This window comes from Erythranthe guttata, chromosome 9 (genome assembly GCF_056151865.1).
Source record: "Erythranthe guttata isolate IM_541 chromosome 9, IM_541, whole genome shotgun sequence".
In the NCBI taxonomy this organism is placed as follows: domain Eukaryota; kingdom Viridiplantae; phylum Streptophyta; class Magnoliopsida; order Lamiales; family Phrymaceae; genus Erythranthe; species Erythranthe guttata.
In genome coordinates this window covers 9812161-9832500 of record NC_142541.1, presented here as the reverse complement: position 1 = coordinate 9832500, position 20340 = coordinate 9812161, and the positions used below count along the sequence as shown (strand labels likewise).

Below are 20340 nucleotides of genomic sequence, written 5' to 3'. Positions count from 1 at the left end.
ATCTTGTTTGGATAATTACAACCGCCCCTCAACTATGAATTTTCATACACGTATACAATAATGAAATCAAAAAGTTAAGTAAATTCGTTTAAGATAACCATAGATTTGAATTGATTTAGATATAAATCGTAAGATTTTGAATTGTAAATTATAATATTTTAATAATCGTGCCTGTAGGTACCGTGGACCTTGTTGTACGGGATAACTAATTCCCAAATTTCATAATCAACGACAAAATCTCCAACAAAAAACCCCTTAGACTACAGTGTGGTACAACATTGTTCCTGCTGATGCGGCTGGGTTTCTCCGCTTCAAGGAATTTCGAACCTCCAGGTCCCTTCCGTCTTGGGCCTCTTCAAGGAATTTCGAACCTCCGGGTCCATTCCGTATTGGGCCTGTTCATCGTGGACCTGCAAAAGGACCGGGAGAGGTGCTCCCGGCGTTAGCACTCCGACGCTCTAGTTAGAACACCTCTGAAATCCAGTAATATATTCAATAAAAATAAAGAGATAAATAGAGAGGAAGAGCAGTGATTTTGTTATCTTGTTTCCATTGCCATTCCTGTTTTGGAGAAGGTGGAATATCTCTTCTATTTATAGAAGAGATATTTTGTGGACTTCAACGAGTTTATTCAATTTACTTAATAAAATGACTTCAAGTCCAAGCCTTAGTGATTAAGTAATGATGTGGTACTTGCCACGTCTCACTTCCCACTCGTCAGTTATTGCTCATCGCTCGTCACTCGCCTAACTCGCCGCTCATCTGCTCGTCGCTCGCCGCTCGCCTGCTCGTCGCCTATACCATGTGGCTTTATTTTCTCTTTGTACATGGGCCCAATTCAATTGGGCATGGGCCAATTCAATTGGGCCTTGCCTTGTTGGGTCGTGCTAAATCTGACCGGATCAACTAGTCCCCCACTCCAAGTTGGACGTGAGAATATGAATAGGTCGGCTTGGAGTATGCGAAAATTTCTTAACCCACCGACTACGTTTTTTGCAATTTTTCTTGGTGTTTAATTAGTTCTATCAATATCTAATTTATCGCTTACATTTCTGAGTATGATAATTTTTGAATTGAGTGCACCCTGCCATTTCTCACGTTATATGCCTCGTAAGAATTTTACCTTCCTTATCTCACGTTTACTTTGGTACATTCCGATCTACAATAATCTTGCTCGTGCTCGCTATCATGAAGTATGAGAAGCTCATGCTTCCCAAGACTCAGATTTTTCATTTCATTTCGTCGAGCTCGTGCTCGCTATAGCGAAGTATGAGAAGCTCGTGCTTCCCAATACTCGGATAGATTTTTCGTTTCGTCGAGCTCATGCTCGCTATCGTGAAGTATGAGAAGCTCGTGCTTCCCAATACTCGGATAGATTTTTCGTTTCGTCGAGCTCGTGCTCGCCATCATGAAGTATGAGAAGCTCATGCTTCCCAATACTCAGATTTTTCATTTCATTTCGTCGAGCTCGTGCTCGCTATAGCGAAGTATGAGAAGCTCGTGCTTCCCAGTACTTGGAAAATTTTTTGTTTCGTCGAGTTCATGCTCGCTATCGTGAAGTATGAGAAGTTCGTGCTTCCCAATACTCGGATAGATTTTTCGTTTCGTCGAGCTCGTGCTCGCTATTATGAAGTATGAGAAGCTCATGCTTCCCAATACTCAGATTTTTCATTTCATTTCGTCGAGCTCGTGCTCGCTATAGCGAAGTATGAGAAGCTCGTGCTTCCCGATACTTGGGTAAATTTTTCGTTTCGTCGAGCTCATGCTCGCTATCATGAAGTATGAGAAGTTCGTGCTTCCCAATACTCGGATAGATTTTTTGTTTTGTCGAGCTCGTGTTCGCCATTATGAAGTATGAGAAGCTCATGCTTCCCAATACTCAGATTTTTCATTTCATTTCGTCGAGCTCGTGCTCGCTTTAGCGAAGTATGAGAAGCTCGTGCTTCCCGATACTTGGGTAAATTTTTCGTTTCGCCGAGCTCATGCTCGCTATCGTGAAATATGAGAAGCTCATGCTTCCCAATACTCAGATTTTTCATTTCATTTCGTCGAGCTCGTGCTCGCTATAGCGAAGTATGAGAAGCTCGTGCTTCCCAATACTTGGTAAATTTTTCGTTTCGTCGAGCTCATGCTCGCTATCGTGAAGTATGAGAAGTTCGTGCTTCCCAATACTCGGATAGATTTTTCGTTTCGTCGAGCTCGTGCTCGCCATCATGAAGTATGATAAGCTCATGCTTCCCAATACTCAGATTTTTCGTCTCGTCTCGTCTAAGTTATTTTGCTCGTCGGCAAGATCCTTCTCGTCCGAGGTATTCTGCTCGTCAGAGAGATCCTGCTCATCGGATATCTCCTTCTCGTTTGGGTTATTCTGCTCGTCGGCGAGATCCTTCTCATCGGATATCTTCTGCTCGTCGGAGAGATCCTGTTCGTCGGACATCTCCTGCTCGTCGGCGAGATCCTGCTCGTCGGATATCTCCTGCTCATCGGCGAAATTCTGCTCGTCGAAGGTATGCTGCTCGTCAAAGAGATCCTGCTCGTCGGATATCTCTTGCTCGTCGGCGAGATCCTGCTCGTCGAAGGTATGCTGCTCGTCAGAGAGATCCTGCTCGGCGGATATCTCCTGTTCGTCGGTGAGATCCTGCTCGTCGGATATCTCCTTCTCGTTTGAGTTATTCTGCTCGTCGGCGAGATCCTTCTCGTCGGATATCTTCTGCTCGTCGGAGAGATCCTGTTTGTCGGATATCTCCTGCTCGTCGGCGAGATCCTGCTCGTCGAAGGTATGCTGCTCGTCGAAGAGATCCTACTCGTCGGATATCTCTTGCTCGTCGGCGAGATCCTGCTCGTCGAACATCTCCAGCTCATCAGGGAGATCCTGCTCGTCGGCGAGATCTTACTCTTCAGCGAGATCCTGCTCGTCGAATATCTCCAGCTCGTTAGGGAGATCCTGCTCGCTGGCGAGATCTTACTCGTCGGCGAGATCCTGCTCGTCGGAGAGATCCTGCTCATCGGATATCTCATGCTCGTCGGCGAGATCCTGCTCGTCGGATATCTCCTGCTCATCGCTGAGATTCTGCTCGTCGGACATTGGGTCGCGAGACTCAGCTCGACAGACATCGGATCGGTGAATTTCAGCTCGGCGGACATTCAGTCGGCGAGATTCGGCTCAGGAACATCGGGTCGCGAGACTCAACTCGACGGACATTGAGTCGGCGAAACTTGGGTCAGAATCAGACAACTGAGCTCCAAGTAGTAAATATAAACTTCCGGTATTCATTTCGAGAGAATACTGCGAGCTTGAAAAGCTTCAAGCCAAAGAATAAATTTAGGAAATCAAACTCGCATGAATCAAGCTCATTAAAGCAAATCAACTTCGAGCTCTAAGGAGTCCTCCGGGTCCAACATCTCTGATTGAGGTTTTGGGCCGGTTTATGTACCCAGGTCTGCCTTATATGTATTGGAATCGCACAAGTAAAACAAATATGGTGATGCCGTGGATTTTAAGGAAAGCCCAAGAAATCTCCCTCGATTCACCAACATCCGCTCCCATTGGTGTTTTGCTTGTTACAGTAGAAGTAGTTGAGAAATCGACGTCTTAACGCTCAAGTTCCCACAGACGGCGCCATTTGATGCGGCTGGGTTTCTCCGCTTCAAGGAATTTCGAACCTCCAGGTCTCTTCCATATTGGGCCTCTTCAAGGAATTTCGAACCTCCGGGTCCATTCCGTATTGGGCCTGTTCATCGTGGACCTGCAAAAGGACCGGGAGAGGTGCTCCCGGCGTTAGCACTCCGACGCTCTAGTTAGAACACCTCTGAAATCCAGTAATATATTCAATAAAAATAAAGAGATAAATAGAGAGGAAGAGCAGTGATTTTGTTATCTTGTTTCCATTGTCATTCCTGTTTTGGAGAAGGTGGAATATCTCTTCTATTTATAGAAGAGATATTTTGTGGACTTCAACGAGATTATTCAATTTACTTAATAAAATGACTTCAAGTCCAAGCCTTAGTGATTAAGTAATGAGGTGGTACTTGCCACGTCCCACTTCCCACTCGTCAGTTATTGCTCATCGCTCGTCACTCGCCTAACTCGCCGCTCACCTGCTCGTCGCTCGCCGCTCGCCTGCTCGTCGCCTATACCATGTGGCTTTATTTTCTCTTTGTACATGGGCCCAATTCAATTGGGCATGGGCCAATTCAATTGGGCCTTGCCTTGTTGGGTCGTGCTAAATCTGACCGGATGCCGGAGCACCACCAGCAGCTTTCTCCGGTGCCGGATCTTCGCCGACGTTGTCGCTATTGTACGTAACCTGTGTAATTTTCGTTTTATTTCTCTTAAAATCATGTCAATTATATATGCAAACTTAAAAGTTGAGGAAAAAAATGCATATTGCAGAAAATCTCACTCATTTGATTATCTGTATCGATTATTCGCTTTGACGCTACAGGAAGTGAAACATTTTAGCTTTTTCATAAACTTTTGGCGTTGAATGCACATATTATTGTAAAGTTTTATTTGTTAGACTGGTGTTTCTGTTTTCTCGATTAGGGCTAATTTTTATAAGTTTGGGTAAATTACAGTAATCCCCGAGGTTAAATCAAATTACGAAAAACTCCTCTTGTTTGGATAATTACAACCGCCCCTCAACTATGAATTTTCATACACGTCCACCCTTACGGGGTCAAATTCAACTGAATCTTCTACATTTCGGGGATTCTCTAGTATGTATTCGTTTTGTGCAAAAATGCAGCTTCTGATATACCACAATGTGATATTTACAAGCTAAGAGTCACATCTTATGATCATTTTGTTTTAAAATGTGAAGCTCGAATGTGGTAAAAGTGGGGGTGGAAATTGGAATGGAATTTCCGAATTCCGCCAATTCCGATCCGAAAATATCCGAATTTGGAACCCATTTTTTCATTCCGATTTCCAAATTTTCCGATTATTTTTGGAACGGAATTGGAATTACATATAAAATTATTGAAAATTCCGATTTCCGATCCAATTTTATTTCCGAAATATATAATGTATGATATATATAATATGTTATACAAAAAATATAAATGTTATGCAGTGTTATAAATATATAGGTAAGTTACAAACACCCCATGAGGTATGATCAAATTACAAAAACACCCCTCTTGTTTGGGTGATTACAACCACCCCCTCGACTCCTCAAATTTAGTGGAATCTTCGAGATTATATGGAATATTATCACTTTTGTACCCGTTTTATCCCATTCAAACTCTACATTATGAAGCAAGATGATCATAATATGTGATTTTTAGCTTGTATATATCAGTTTGTGGTGCATCGTAAACTGTATTTTTACACAAAACGAGTACAAACTAGAGCACATTTCACGGAATCTAGATGATTATGTTGAATATGGCACCATAAGGGTGGAGGTGTAAGAAAAAATCATAGTTGAAGGGTAGATATAATTATTCAAACAAGAGGGGGGTTTTGTAATTTGACCATACCTCAGGGGTATTTGTAATTTACCATATATATATATATATATAAGTCTATGGCCCCCAAATCCCGCCCCCCTATTTTTCACGCTTTTTTTTTTGGCCAGTTTTAATCTGAAACGACGCCGTTACCTGCTTTGTTTTATTTTCACTTTTCTTTTTTTCTCAATTTTCCTTTTCTTCTCCTGCTTCTTCGTTCTCCTTGGTCTCTGTCTCCGCCGCCCACAATTCTTAATTGCGCCTCCTTCTACCTAAATCCGCCACCTCCTTCTTCTCTCCGCATACAATTCTTTGCACCGTTCTCTGTCTTTCGATTTTCTGTTAATTACCAGCTATACATCCGGCCTACAACTGTTCCCTTCCGCCGCCACCGCCGGCTTTTCTAGGCTCGCCGGAGCCGCCCCTTCCAACCAAACCAATAGTCGCGCAGGTTCTGGGGGCGTCTACCTACTTTATTTCCTCCTCCGCCAGTATCAAGATTTAATTACTCAGAAATCGACAGGTTTTGTGACTCATATCAATTCTCCTTTTCTCTTTCAAAAATTAGGGAATAATTTTTTTTGGGTTTTCTGAGTTTTTTGTTTCCGGCAAAAATATAGGCATGGGGGTGTTCTAAGTGAGCTAGGCTTCGTTCCATATTTCGGACTTCGATTTTTTTGGGGCTTATATATGTTCAGACTGAGAGATTGTATGGAAGAAACTCTCGACACCGAGCAAACAACAGACGTACTATCCTCTGCGGGTCCCCCACAAACCGACGGTCAAAATGGCATTCTCGAAGTCGACACTTCCGAAGCAAGGAAGAAAGAATTCGTCGCTCCAGCTGTGGGAATGGAATTCGAGTCCTACGAAGACGCGTACAACTACTACAACTGTTACGCCACAGAATCAGGCTTCAGCGTGAGGGTGAAAAACTCCTGGTTCAAACGCAACAGCAGAGAGAAATACGGCGCTGTACTGTGCTGCAGTAGCCAGGGTTTCAAAAGAGTTAAAGATGTGAACCGCCTGAGGAAGGAAACTCGAACCGGCTGCCCTGCTATGATGAGGATGAGGTTGGCCGATTCTAAAAGGTGGCGTATACTCGAAGCAACCCTCGAGCACAACCACACATTAGGAGCGGTAAAGAAGATAGGCAGTGGGCCCCACAGAAAGATGCTGTTTAAATCCGAACCCGAAACACCTCCCGTAAAATTATACCGTGCTCTTGTCATAGATGGTGGGACCCCCTCCGATTTCAATCAAACGCTGGCTAAAAGTTCGTCGGAAAATCCGAGTCAATTGAACTTGAAAAAGGGGGATACGCAGGCGATGTACAATTATTTGTGCCGTATGCAGCTTACGAATCCTAATTTCGTTTACTTGATGGATTTAAACGAGGAGGGGCGTTTAAGGAATGTGTACTGGGTGGATGCTAGGGCTAGGGCTGCGAATGCCTACTTCGGCGACGTTATTTTCCTCGACACTGCGTGTGTTTCGAATAAGTACGAGGTGCCGCTCGTTTCATTCGTAGGTATAAATCATCACGGTCATTTGATTTTACTCGGTTGTGGCTTGCTCGCGTGCGAGTCAATACAGTCGTACGTTTGGCTGTTCAAAGTGTGGCTTTCTTCTAAATCCGGAAATTGGAATCCCCCACAAACTATTGTGACCGATAGATGCAAGATTTTGCAGGCTGCAATTTCGGACGTGTTCCCAAAGTCAAATCATCGGTTTTCCTTGTCGCACATAATGAAAAAAGTTCCGGAAAAATTGGGTGGATTGAGAAACTATGATGGTATAAGGAAAGCAATTGTGAAAGGAGTATACGAGGCTGTAAAGCCGTTTGATTTCGAAGCAGCGTGGGCGTTTATGATCCAGCGGTTTGGCATTGCTGATAACGAATGGCTGAGATCGTTGTACGAGGATCGTGCAAAGTGGGCCCCGGTTTACCTAAAGGACACCTTCTTCTTCGGAATGGCTGCTGCACGGCCAGGCGAGACACTGAACCCGTTTTTCGAAAAGTACCTGCACAAGCAAACCCCACTGAAAGAATTTCTCGACAAGTACGAATTAGCCCTGCAGAAAAAGCACAACGAGGAGGCGAATTCGGACATGGAATCGAGAAGCTCGAGCATCGATTTAAAGACGAGATGCTCGTTCGAAGTACAGCTGTCGAAAGTGTACACTAGAGGAATATTCAAAAGATTCCAATTGGAGGTGGAGGAGATGTACTCGTGTTTCGGCACAATGCAGGTACACGTGGATGGGGCGATCGCGATATTCTTGGTGAAGGAAAGGGTTCTTTGGGAAGGGAATAGGAGAGAGATAAGGGATTTCGAAGTTCTTTATAATCGAGGTGCTGGCGAGGTTCGTTGCATATGCAGCTGCTTCAACTTCTACGGGTATTTGTGCAGGCACGCATTGTGCGTGCTGAATTTTAACGGAGTGGAGGAGATTCCTTCCAAGTATATTCTGTCGAGGTGGACGAAAGATTATAAGCGGTTGTGTGTCGAGGAAAATGGTGGTGGTGGTGGCGGCGGTGGCGGTGATTGTACGGAACGGGGGCGGTGGTTCGAACAGTTGTACAGAAGTGCATTGCAGGTGGTGGAGGAGGGGGTGGTTTCATTGGACCATTATAAGGTTGCTTTGCAAATGTTTGATGAGTCATTGGATAGAGTTCACAATATTGAGCATAAAAATGTGTCTAATCATCTTTTGTAATATTATGTGTTTCTTACAGTTTTGTATATTATGTGTTTCCTTAAAAGCATTTGCCTAAAAAAAATTTAAAACAATTTTTTTGAATTTTTTTAGTTATTAAGTTAAGGGTAAATTATGGTCAACCTTATGAGGTAAGATCAAATTACAAAAAATTCCTTTATGTTTGGGTAATTAAAATTATTTTCTTAATTATGATTTTTCTTATGCGTTCACCCTTATGATGCTAAATTTAATAGAATCTTCTAAATTTTGTAGAATGTTTTCTAATTTGTACTCGTTTTGTGCAAATTTACAGTTTTTGATGCACTGCAAATTGATATTTACAAACTAAGAAACACATCTTATGATCATCTTATTTCAAAATGTGGAACTCAAATGGGATAAAACGGGTACAAAATGAAGAATATTCCACATAATCTAGAAGATTCTACTAAAATATGACACCGGGTGGACGTGTAAAAAGATTCTTAGTTGATGGGTGGTTATAATTACCCAAACATGAGGAATTTTTTTGTAATTTAATCTTATCTGAGGGTGGCCGTAATATATTGAGTGCTGCAGACTTCTCACAGTTAAGACTTGGGAGATTTAAGGGGTCAAATTGCAATATCACCAACAAATTCGGTCCAAAAGTACAAATATTTGAAAAGTTTGTGCAAAAGAAAAACTTACAAGGGTAAATTTGAGAATTGACGACCAACCTGATGACGACCAACCACTCAACATTTGGGGACTGCTCCTCCGCCGCCGCACCGCCGCAATTGCCAGGCCACGCCGCCGGTTTTACATCAACATTATCAATTGTAAGCATACTTTCAGTTATCTCCGTGATCTTGTATAAATCACGATGGTGATGAATGTCTGGGTGAAACTGCTTTACTATGTCTGATTACAATGGATTAATTTGATTTTGGTTTTTCTGTTCATCTGCGGAATTAGGAATTAGGAATGATAAAATCTCTTAATTTAATTCCGAATTCAAAGCACACAATTACATTCAGCGGAGCATATATCTGTATCTATATAATTATGTATATATGTATATATGAATTCAAATTAATCAATCATAATTCATGAATCAATCTTCACACTAGGCTACTTGGAAGCTGCAATTGTTTGTTTCTTTCTGCTAGTATAGTTCAGTGAGAGAGTATTTTTCGATTTTAATTGATTTCAGTTACTACATTATATGATATATTAATCGAATTATAGTTGCAATCAAATGTGTTTTTTTCCGTTTAAACGTTCTTATTTTGTTTTCCCCTCCTTCGCTAGATGGATGAAGTTGCCCTAAATACCGAACCTGCGTGTGATGACGAGCCTGAAGAATTTGAAATTGATGGAGAATGTGCAATGGCGGAATACGTCGGTCAAACCGGTAATATCATGCGAGGTGAAAATCCTCTGCCTCCAGCAGTAGGAATGGAGTTCGACTCGTACGATGATGTTTATTACTTCTACAACTGTTACGCGAAACAACAAGGATTCGGGGTAAGAGTGAGCAATACTTGGTACAGGAAGAGCAAAGAGAGATACAGAGCGAAATTCAGCTGTAGCAGTGCAGGTTTCAAGAAGAAAACCGAAGCCAATCGGCCGAGGCCCGAAACTCGGACGGGCTGTCCTGCAATGATTAAATTTAGGTTAATGGATAATCATCGCTGGAGAATTATAGAAATGGAACTCGAGCATAATCATTTAACTGGTCCAGCTGGCGGTAGCTTCTGTAAATCTCGTAGGATAACGGATCTTGGAAGTAAGAGGCCTTTGCCGATAGACGGCTCCGAGGAAGTTTGTAAAATCAAATTGTTTAGAACGTTGGTAATTGATGAAGAAGACGACGGAGGCGAAACTAGGATTAATATTGATGGGGGCGACAATAAATTGAAGCTTAAACGAGGTGATGCGCGAGAAATGCTCGATTTTTTCACGAGAATGCAGTTGACTAGTCCTGGTTTCTTTTATGTTATGGATTTTAATGAGAAAGGGTGTTTGAGGAATGTATTTTGGGCAGAAACGAGGTGCAGGGCAGCCTATGGTTATTTTGGAGATGTTGTGTTTTTCGATACTAAATCTTTGACTGAAAATTACGATGTTCCGTTGGTTGTATTTGCTTGCATCAATCACCACATGCAGATGGTGCCATTAGGGTGTGGTTTGGTTTCGAGCCAGAGTGTCGAGTCGTTTATATGGCTGTTCAGAGCGTGGCTCACGTATATGGTGGGGCGGGCCCCACAAACTATCATTACCGGGCCCTGTAAAGCCTTGCAAAGTGCTGTTTCCGATGTTTTTCCGAGGGCTTTTCATTGTCTTTCCTTGACAAATATTAAGGAAAAGATTGCTAGCGAATTCGATCCAGCGTTTACCAGAGTCGTTTATGGTTCTTTGAGAGTGGACGAGTTTGAATTAGCTTGGGAGGACATGGTGAAGACACTGATGCAGCACTATACTAATTTTTTGCGTGAGTTCTCGTAAAAAAAAATAATTTCGATAAGGAATATAAGAAGAATGCAATGCTCAAATACAGTTAAAGGACTTAGAGTAGATAATTTAGTATGAAGCGAGTAAAACCAATCATTAGAGTGTTCCTTAGAAAATTCAGAATTCGAGTGAATCAATGCATGTGCTTATATCCTCTAATGTAGGGCTTAATTCAAGTCTAATGCGAATATTAATTCCGTTAGGGCTGTGCATATAGGGTGAGAGTAGAAGGCTGAGAAAGATAGGTACAGAGTAATTGACTAAGAATTTAGAATAAAAGAAGAATCTGGAATCACTCCAGGGGCTTCACACCCGAGGCTTCACGCCTAACTTTCTTTCACAGAAAAGACTCAGATTTCTTTTAGAAACTGAAATTTTATTCTTAAACTTCATTGCCTGGCCTAATGGCACTTACATATTTTTATAGTAGCAGAAATGACCCTTCAATACCTAAGAAATTCTAGACAAATGACTTTCAAACTTATGACTCTCAAACTTCTCATAACTGACTCATAGGAGATTGACCAATCTACTGAAACTTTGACTGACTCCTAGACACTTCTAGACACTTCAGACTTAAGGCACGTTGAAACACTTAAGAAAATACACCAGACTACACTTATAACCATAAAGAAGCAAATGTGTTCAGCTGTTGTTTCTTAAATTTCTTCCTGCGATAAACTTTAAATGTATTAGCACTAATGTCCTCATCAATTCTCCTCGGCTGAGAAAAACTCGACTCCGGCGAGATAAAACTGTAGTATCGCTCAAGGATGTCAGGATCTATACGTTGCAGTTCCTCCTTTGTAACCCAAGTGTTGTCTGAGTTCGGCCTGTTCTTCCATTTGATTAGAAACTTTTGGTATCCGCCTTGTCTTGTTGAAACCACCTGTTCATCAACAATATCTTCCACAACGTCTTTGTTAACAATTTTAGGGGGTGAATGTGGAGTTGGTAACGAAAATTCAGAAGTAGAGAAAGGAAGCGAGGGTTGTATGGAATCATTAGGACTAGAAGGATATACAACAGACCCTTTATACGGAATTAAGTCCTCAACATTAAAAGTTGAACTTATTCCCATATCAGAAGGAAGTTCCAAAACATATGCATTAGATCCTACCCGTTTTAGAATTTTAAAAGGTCCAACACTACGAGCTTGTAACTTCTTTGCAATTCCTTGAGGGAATCGCTCAGGTCTTACTCGAACCATGACAAAATCAAATCACCTACTGAAAATTCTCTAAATGTACGATGAGCATTGGCAGACCTTTGATATTTTTCATTGTTTTCATTAATTCTACGATTAATCTCAGCATGCAAGTCATGAATGTGTTGTGCAAATGCATTGGCAGACTCAGATGGCCTATGTGAAACTGACATTGGTATGAGATCTATGGAGCTCTAGGTTTGTGACCATAGACTACCTCAAATGGACTCATGCCTATCGACCTATTAACTGAATTATTATATGCAAACTCTGCAATAGGTAAAATAGAATGCCATGACCTGATATGTTCACCAACTAGGCACCTCAACAGATTACCCAAGCTTCGATTTACCACCTCTGTTTGTCCGTCTGTTTGGGGATGGTAGGCGGTGGAGAACTTCAATTTGGTACCCATCATATGCCATAGTGTTTTCCAAAAGTAGCTCATGAATCGAACATCTCGATCAGACACAATAGTCTTGGGTAATCCATGTAACCGAACAATTTCAGCCATGAAAACCTTTGCCACCTTAGAAGCATCAAATGTCTTGGAACACGGAATGAAGTGAGCCATTTTCGAAAAACGATCCACAACTACAAAAATTGAATCATGCTTCCCTAAAGTTGTAGGTAATCCCAGCACGAAATCCATGCTAATGTCTTGCCAAGGAGCATGTGGGACTGGGAGAGGGGTGTACAGACCTGTATTTTGCTTCCTATGCTTCGCCAATTGACAAGTTCGACATCGTTCGACCAATCTAGCAACATCACGTTTTAGACTGGGCCAGTAGAATCTATCTTCTACTAAGGCAATGGTTTTGTCCCTGCCAAAATGACCGGCAACACCCCCAGCATGCAACTCCAAGATTAGAAATTGTCTTAGGGACGATTGAGGAATGCAAAGCTTCGAATTCTTGAACATGAACCCATCTTGTAAAATAAATTCCGTGCTTCTTGACTGATCTTCCAAGAGGGCAGCATATAAATGCCCAAAATCAGGACATTCTGGATAATCTTCCTTCAACTTTTCCAGCCCGATAACTTCCACTTTCATTGTTTGAAGAATAGAAACCCTACGGCTGAGTGCATCGGCTGGTTTGTTGTCAACACCAGACTTATGTTTCAGCACAAACGTATACTCTTGAAGAAATTGGACCCACTTTGCATGTCGTGGATTTAATTTCTTTTGCGAACCGAGGTAGCGCAATGCTTGATGATCGGAGAACAAAACGAACTCTTGTGGCAACAAATAATGTCTCCAATATCTCAAAGCCTGAACGACTGCGTAAAACTCTTTGTCGTAAGTAGAGTAATTTTGCTTTGCCCCGTTTAATTTCTCGCTGAAGTATGCAATCGGATGTCCTTCTTGACTTAATACTCCACCTATTCCAACTCCTGATGCATCACAAGCAACTTCAAAGGCTTTAGTAAAATCTGGAAGGCGCATTACTGGAGCATTAATCATCTTGCCCTTGATTTCGACAAAGGCTTTGGCAGCAGCTTTATTCCACTCGAACTCCGCTTTCTTCATACAATCTGTAATAGGAGCCATGATGGAGCTGAATCCACGAATGAATCGGCGGTAAAATGTAGCTAGCCCATGAAAACTTCGCACTTCATGAATATTTTTAGGTTCCGGCCATTCAACTATCGCCTTTACCTTCTCTGGATCAACTTTCATTCCTTCTGATGACACGATAAATCCGAGGAAGACAACATGCTGTGTCATGAATGAGCATTTTTTTAAATTGGCATACATTTTCTCTTTTTGGAGAACCATGAAGACCTGCTTCAAATGGGTAAGGTGCTGTTCTCGCGAGTTGCTGTAGATTAAAATGTCATCAAAGTAGACAACTAAGAATTTCCCAATGAACGGTCTTAGGATTTGTGTCATGACCCTCATAAAGGTGCTTGGTGCATTAGTCAGACCGAAGGGCATGACTAACCATTCATACAAACCATCCTTTGTTTTAAAGGCGGTTTTCCATTCGTCTCCTTGCCGAATTCTGATTTGGTGATACCCACTTTTGAGATCAATCTTGGAAAATATGGTTGCTCCTGCCATCATGTCCAACAAATCATCAAGTCGAGGTATCGGGAATCGGTATTTGACTGTAATCTTGTTTATGGCTCTACTATCAACGCACATCCTCCATGTCTTGTCTTTCTTTGGTGTGAGGAGGGCTGGCACCGCACAAGGACTGAGGCTTTCTCGAATAAATCCTTTTGCAAGAAGATCATCAACTTGTCTTTTCAGCTCTGCGTGCTCCTTTGGATTCATTCGGTAGTGAGGAAGGTTGGGAAGTGTTGCTCCCGGAATGAGATCAATAGCATGCTGGATATCTCGAAGAGGTGGAAGCTCGTTAGGAAGATCTTCGGGAAATAGCTCAGAATATTCTTCAAGGAGACACTGAACCTCTGATGGCATTTTGACATTGGATAAGAGAGAAGATTCTTTTGCCACCACCAGAAAAATAATAGAGGCATCCTTAGTTTCCTTAATAAATTCTCTTGAGCCGACAATATGCAAGGACTTGGTTTGCTGTGTGTTTTGATTTCTTTGATTGGAATTTGAGTCTTTCATCACCCTTGGCTGGAGAGGATTCAAAGTGATCTTCTTTCCATTATGAATGAATGAGCACGCGTTGGATCGTCCCGAAATGTTTACATCATTATCATATATCCATGGCCTGCCTAGAAGAATATGACCTACATTCATCGGCACCACATCGCACCAGACATCCTCTTTATATGATAAGAATTGGATAGGAACCTTACAGCGCTGAGTGACAGGAATTGACGAGGTCTCGATCCATGCCACCCGATATGGTTGAGGGTGCTTGACCGGGGTCAGACCTAGAAGAGATACGGTGTGAGTTGATACCACATTAATGCAACTTCCATTGTCAACAATTAATTTGCAGCTCTTGTCACCACATTTGACATAAGTGTGGAAAATGGTTGTTTTGCGCCAATCTTCGCTACCGGTGGGCTGAGCTAATGTACATCTCACCACTCCCAATTGTTGAAGAACATCTTCTCCATCTTCTCCATTTTCGAGGTCGTGATCATTAGTTTCGAAATCAGGTTCATATACTTCCTCTTCGTACTCAACTTTTTCCCCAACCTCGTTTGTAAAAAGACTTTTGGATGTTTCTTTTGTGGGACATTGGGCAGCAAAGTGACCAAAACCTTGACACTTATAGCACCGATGATTTTCTCCTCGCTGAACATTTTCACTCCCTCCCTTTCCTTTGTTATTTGTCTGAAATGCAGAATTATATCCCTTGTGTGCAGAATTGAGTTTTGTTCCGGATGTAGAGGCTTGCGATCCTTTGACATTAAACTCAATCTTCTTGGTGGTGCTTGTTGCCTTCAAGTTTAGGTAGCGCTCTAGTTCTTGTACAACCTGGTACGCGCGCTCCAGCGAATCCACATCGTGTGTTATTAATTCCCTTTGAATTTCATGACGAAGGCCTGTTCTGAAACGCGAAAGAGTAACTGCTGCATTTTCCGTTACATTGCATCTCAACATTAATTCTTCAAACTTGGAAATGTATTCTGCAATGGTCATGCTTCCTTGTCGAAGAGATTGCCATTTATCCAGCAGTTGTTGACGATAGGATAACTGAACATATTTTTCTCGAAGTCTCTCTTTCATTTCAGCCCATAAGGTGATTGGCTCTTCTCCTGCTCTCTCTATTTGTCTTTCGACACTGGTCCAATACAGTTTGGCTTGCCCTACCAACTTCATTTTAGCAAATCTGACTTGACGAGCTTCCGACATTTCATACCATGCAAAGAAGTGATCCATATCAGCTAGCCAATCTAGGAAAACCCTTGGATTCAATTGTCCATCAAAACTAGGTGCCTCCACTTTTACCGACTTCATCACTCTTTCATCCAAATCAGCACCATCTGCACCATTGTTTCGTGGATTATGTGGCCTGCGCACATTTCTTCTAGCTTGCATTCGCGGTCCTCCGGCAACGCTCTCATCATCATCATTCTGGACTGCGGCTTCAAGTTGTGCAAAGCGGCGCTCAGAATTTGTTGATTGCTCTTGCATTCTGTTCTCAATCTGGGCAATTTGATTGGACAGGCGCTCCAAAACTTGAGTAATCTGTGCTTGGTCCATAGTTGCTGAAACCTGTTTATGCAATTTTTTTTTTTTTTTTTTTTTTTTTTTTTTTTTTTAATGCAAATATGTGCTGGGACTTAACAATTAACTGCTAGATGCAAATAAAATAAAGTAATAAGATGCTGACTCGAAAATGATGAAAGATGCAGAATGTAACCTTAGGTCGAACCTGGTCTGATGCCAAAATTGATGCAGCACTATACTAATTTGCGTGAGTTCTCGTAAAAAAAAATAATTTCGATAAGGAATATAAGAAGAATGCAATGCTCAAATACAGTTAAAGGACTTAGAGTAGATAATTTAGTATGAAGCGAGTAAAACCAATCAGTAGAGTGTTCCTTAGAAAATTCAGAATTCGAGTGAATCAATGCATGTGCTTATATCCTCTAATGTAGGGCTTAATTCAAGTCTAATGCGAATATTAATTCCGTTAGGGCTGTGCATATAGGGTGAGAGTAGAAGGCTGAGAAAGATAGGTACAGAGTAATTGACTAAGAATTTAGAATAAAAGAAGAATCTGGAATCACTCCAGGGGCTTCACACCCGAGGCTTCACGCCTAACTTTCTTTCACAGAAAAGACTCAGATTTCTTTTAGAAACTGAAATTTTATTCTTAAACTTCATTGCCTGGCCTACTGGCACTTACATATTTTTATAGTAGCAGAAATGACCCTTCAATACCTAAGAAATTCTAGACAAATGACTTTCAAACTTATGACTCTCAAACTTCTCATAACTAACTCATAGGAGATTGACCAATCTACTGAAACTTTGACTGACTCCTAGACACTTCTAGACACTTCTAGACACTTCAGACTTAAGGCACGTTGAAACACTTAAGAAAATACACCAGACTACACTTATAACCATAAAGAAGCAAATGTGTTCAGCTGTTGTTTCTTAAATTTCTTCCTGCGATAAACTTTAAATGTATTAGCACTAATGTCCTCATCAGACACATGGACTTGAAAATCACAAGTGGCTCCAAACCTTGTACGAAGATCGGAAGCGGTGGGTCCCGCTCTATTTGAAGGAAATTTTCTTAGCGGGACTTTTTCCCGTTAAGGAAAACGAGAGACTGTCTTCGCCTTTCGAGGAATACTTGAGCCCCGCGTCAACCTCTCTCCAAGTAAATGGGCGACGACGCCGTCTTTTCTCCGCCGGCGAGGGTTTATCGCCGAATTCCGGCATCGAAATCACTGTAAGAAATTCCTCGGCTGTTTATTTTGTTGCCATTAACTGCAATTTGTTCACCACCCGATGAGTATATCATCACTCTATTTATTAAAAAAGCCGATTTTTTATAATATCCGCTGGAAAAATTGGGGGAAATCTATCTACTGGATTCAAATAATGTCTGAATCATTTTTTTTCTTGTAGTAATGTCGTAATTTTGCCTGGTTTAGGTATCCTGAATTTTATTCAATAATTGGCGTATTTTTAATTTTTTTTTAATTTTTAATTTTTTTTTCTGTGCTGTCTTTACATGTTAGCTGTTATTGGAAAATCATAATGTGGTACAGTTGGTGAAGTTTGTGAAATATTTGTCCGGTATGATGTTAATTAGCAAAATATAGATTCTTATCCGCCTTGCAAGGGTTGCACAGTATTCTTGTTGGATAAAAAATATTTTGATTACGTTTAATGCTATAATAACGTCTTTTTTGTTTCATCGTAGATGGAAGAAGAAGGTTCCGGAAACAGCGAAGATCTGCTCGATGATGAGGGGGAAGAAGATTTCGAAATCGAAACCAACGCCCTTACGAATGAAGACAACCAAATACTCGAAGTCAAGAGTGACAATCTCGAAAACGCCATTCATCAAGCACTCATAATTCGAACTGATCTTGAAAACGAATGCAGGCATGTGCTTGATATTTATGCCAATAATAACGGGAATATAGCAGATGCGCAAACCGACCACATCGAAGGAAAATCTTATCTCCCGCCTGTAGTTGGAATGGAGTTTGAATCGTACGAAGATGCATACAACTATTACAACTGCTACGCAAAGGAGCTTCGTTTCGGTATTAGGGTCAAATCCTCGTGGACAAAGCGTAACAGCAAAGAGAAGCGTGGGGCAGTGCTCTGCTGCAACTGCGAGGGTTTTAAGACAACGAAAGAAGCGAGCACTCAGAGGAAGGAAACTAGGACAGGGTGTCAAGCCATGATTAGGTTAAGGTTGGTTGAGTCTAGTAATAGATGGAGATTGGATGAAGTTAAAATCGAGCACAACCATTTATTCGACCATGAAAAGGCTCAAAATTCGAGGTCCCACAAGAAGACGGAAGCAGGTGCTAAAAGGAAGTTGGAATCTGCTGTCGAAGTAGAGATACAAACGATTAAGTTATTTCGAACTCCAGTGAGTTACGGAAGCTCGAGCGAAAGAGAACCCAATAACAATTTAGATCCGATGAAAAGAATGAAATTTGGAAACGGTGATATATTAGCTCTTTACGATTATTTTCGCCGTTCGCAGCTGCTGATCCGAACTTCTTTTATATCATGGATTTAAGTGACGAAGGTTATTTGAGGAATGTATTTTGGATTGATTCTCGGTCGAGAGCTGCCTATAGTTATTTTGGGGATGTGGTGGTAGTTGATACAACCTGCGTGTCGAATAAGTATGATGTTCCTCTCTTGTCATTTAGTGGACTGAATCACCACGGTGAATCTTTATTACTTGGATGTTGTTTGCTTGTGGATGAAACCCTCGAAACATATATTTGGCTGATGAGAGCGTGGCTTACGTGTTTATCCGGGCGGGCCCCACAAACTATAATCACGGACCGGTGCAAGTTCTTGCAGGGTGCGATATACGAGGTTCTTCCTAGGTCCAATCATCGTCTTTGTCTACCACATGTTATGCGTAGCATCCAAGAAAATTTGGAAGTTAGGGAATCGGAAATGTTCAGGAAGGTTCTAGATAGAACAGTGTACGCCTCGATGAAAGTCGAAGAATTCGAAACGAGGTGGGAGGAGATGGTTCAACGTTTTGCGGTCAAGGACCATGACTGGCTTCGGAATTTGTATGAAGATCGAGAAAAATGGGTCCCGGTTTATTCGAAAAACACTCCTGGTGGACTCTTTACAGGGGAATACATAAACCCGTTTTTCCACGGGTACTTACACGAACGCATGACTTGGAGTGAATTTTCAACGTACACGAATTGCTTTTACAGAAAAAGATACACAAGGAAGCTTTAGATGATTTCGAGTCGAGAGAGTTTATGCCCGTTTTGCAAACGAGGTGCAGTTACGAACTGCAGGCTTCCCAACTGTACAGTAAAGGAATATTCTCGAAGTTTCTAGAAGAAATAGTGCTGATGTGTAATTGTTTGGGAGTAGCTCAAATTCACACAAACGGGGCAATTTTCACGTACGTGGTCAAAGAGCGAGATGCTGACCGAGATGCTGACGTGGCAGAAGTGAAGAATTTCGAAGTGGTGTACGATAAAGTCGGGGCGGAGTGTGTATGTGGTTGCTTTAATTTCAGAGGGTATTTATGCGGCCATGCATTGAGTGTGCTCAGCTGCAACGGGGTTGAAGAAATACCGAGCCAGTATATATTGACAAGGTGGAGGAAGGATGTAAAGCGTATTTACAGTCACGATTTTGATTCTAACGGGATTGATGTTAGTAACCCCGTTCAACGGTATGATCATTTGTATAGACGGGCGATGCAAGTTGTTGCGGAGGGAATGGGGTCGAGAGAGCATCATATGGTTGCGTGGCAAGCGTTCAAGGAGTCGCTTAATAAGGTTCGTCTTGCGGCCGATAAACCTGTATAAATCGGGGCCATTTTTATTTTTTATTTTATACAGAAGTATTGAATCTTGTTTTTGCCTTCTCATACAAAAGTTGAGATACTTTACTGTATAGTGAGAAATTATTCCAAAGTGTATATATATTGTTCGTCGTCTAGCTTCTTGTAAAATATACACAATTGTTTTTTTCTTTTTTTTTTCTTTTTTTACGCTGATGTTGTTAAGTTATTACTCTATTTTTGGGTTGTTGAATCATAATTCCTCAGAAAAAAAGAATTATAATTCTAAATGAATGGTAAATTGTAAGATTTTCAATTCTTTCAAAAATATAACAAAAATTTGTCTTTTAGAACTTATGAAGGCAAACTATATATAAAAATTATATAGGGTAAATTACAAACACCCCAGGTATGGTCAATTTAAAAAAAAACCCTATTGTTTGGATAATTACATCTACCCCTTAACTATATTTTTTTCTTACACTTCCACCCTTATGGTGCAAATTCAATATAATCATCGAGATTTTGTGAAATGTGCTATAGTTTGTACTCGTTTTGTGTAAAAGTGCACTT

General features: G+C 41.3%; 1 protein-coding gene and 2 pseudogenes across 2 annotated transcripts; all 3 read left to right on the top strand.

Annotated features, from left to right (window-relative positions):
* Positions 1-4245: 4245 nt before the first annotated feature.
* On the top strand, positions 4246-8190 carry LOC148768036 (protein FAR1-RELATED SEQUENCE 6-like). Its single transcript, XM_088822836.1, has 2 exons — positions 4246-4298; positions 6153-8190. Exon 2 carries the CDS (start codon positions 6166-6168, stop codon positions 8173-8175), a length of 2010 nt encoding a protein of 669 aa, XP_088678962.1. The 5' UTR covers positions 4246-4298; positions 6153-6165; the 3' UTR covers positions 8176-8190.
* Positions 8191-9450: 1260 nt separating this feature from the next.
* LOC148768035 (protein FAR1-RELATED SEQUENCE 6 pseudogene) lies at positions 9451-17115 on the top strand (annotated as a pseudogene).
* Positions 17116-17134: 19 nt separating this feature from the next.
* LOC148768034 (protein FAR1-RELATED SEQUENCE 8-like) lies at positions 17135-19894 on the top strand (annotated as a pseudogene). Its single transcript, XR_016033421.1, has 2 exons — positions 17135-17202; positions 17680-19894. The product of XR_016033421.1 is annotated as a protein FAR1-RELATED SEQUENCE 8-like (transcript).
* Positions 19895-20340: the final 446 nt, after the last annotated feature.

Coding starts and splice junctions, on each gene's coding strand:
- LOC148768036 (XM_088822836.1), top strand. CDS start 6,166: ATGGAAGAAACTCTCGACACCGAGCAAACAACAGACGTACTATCCTCT.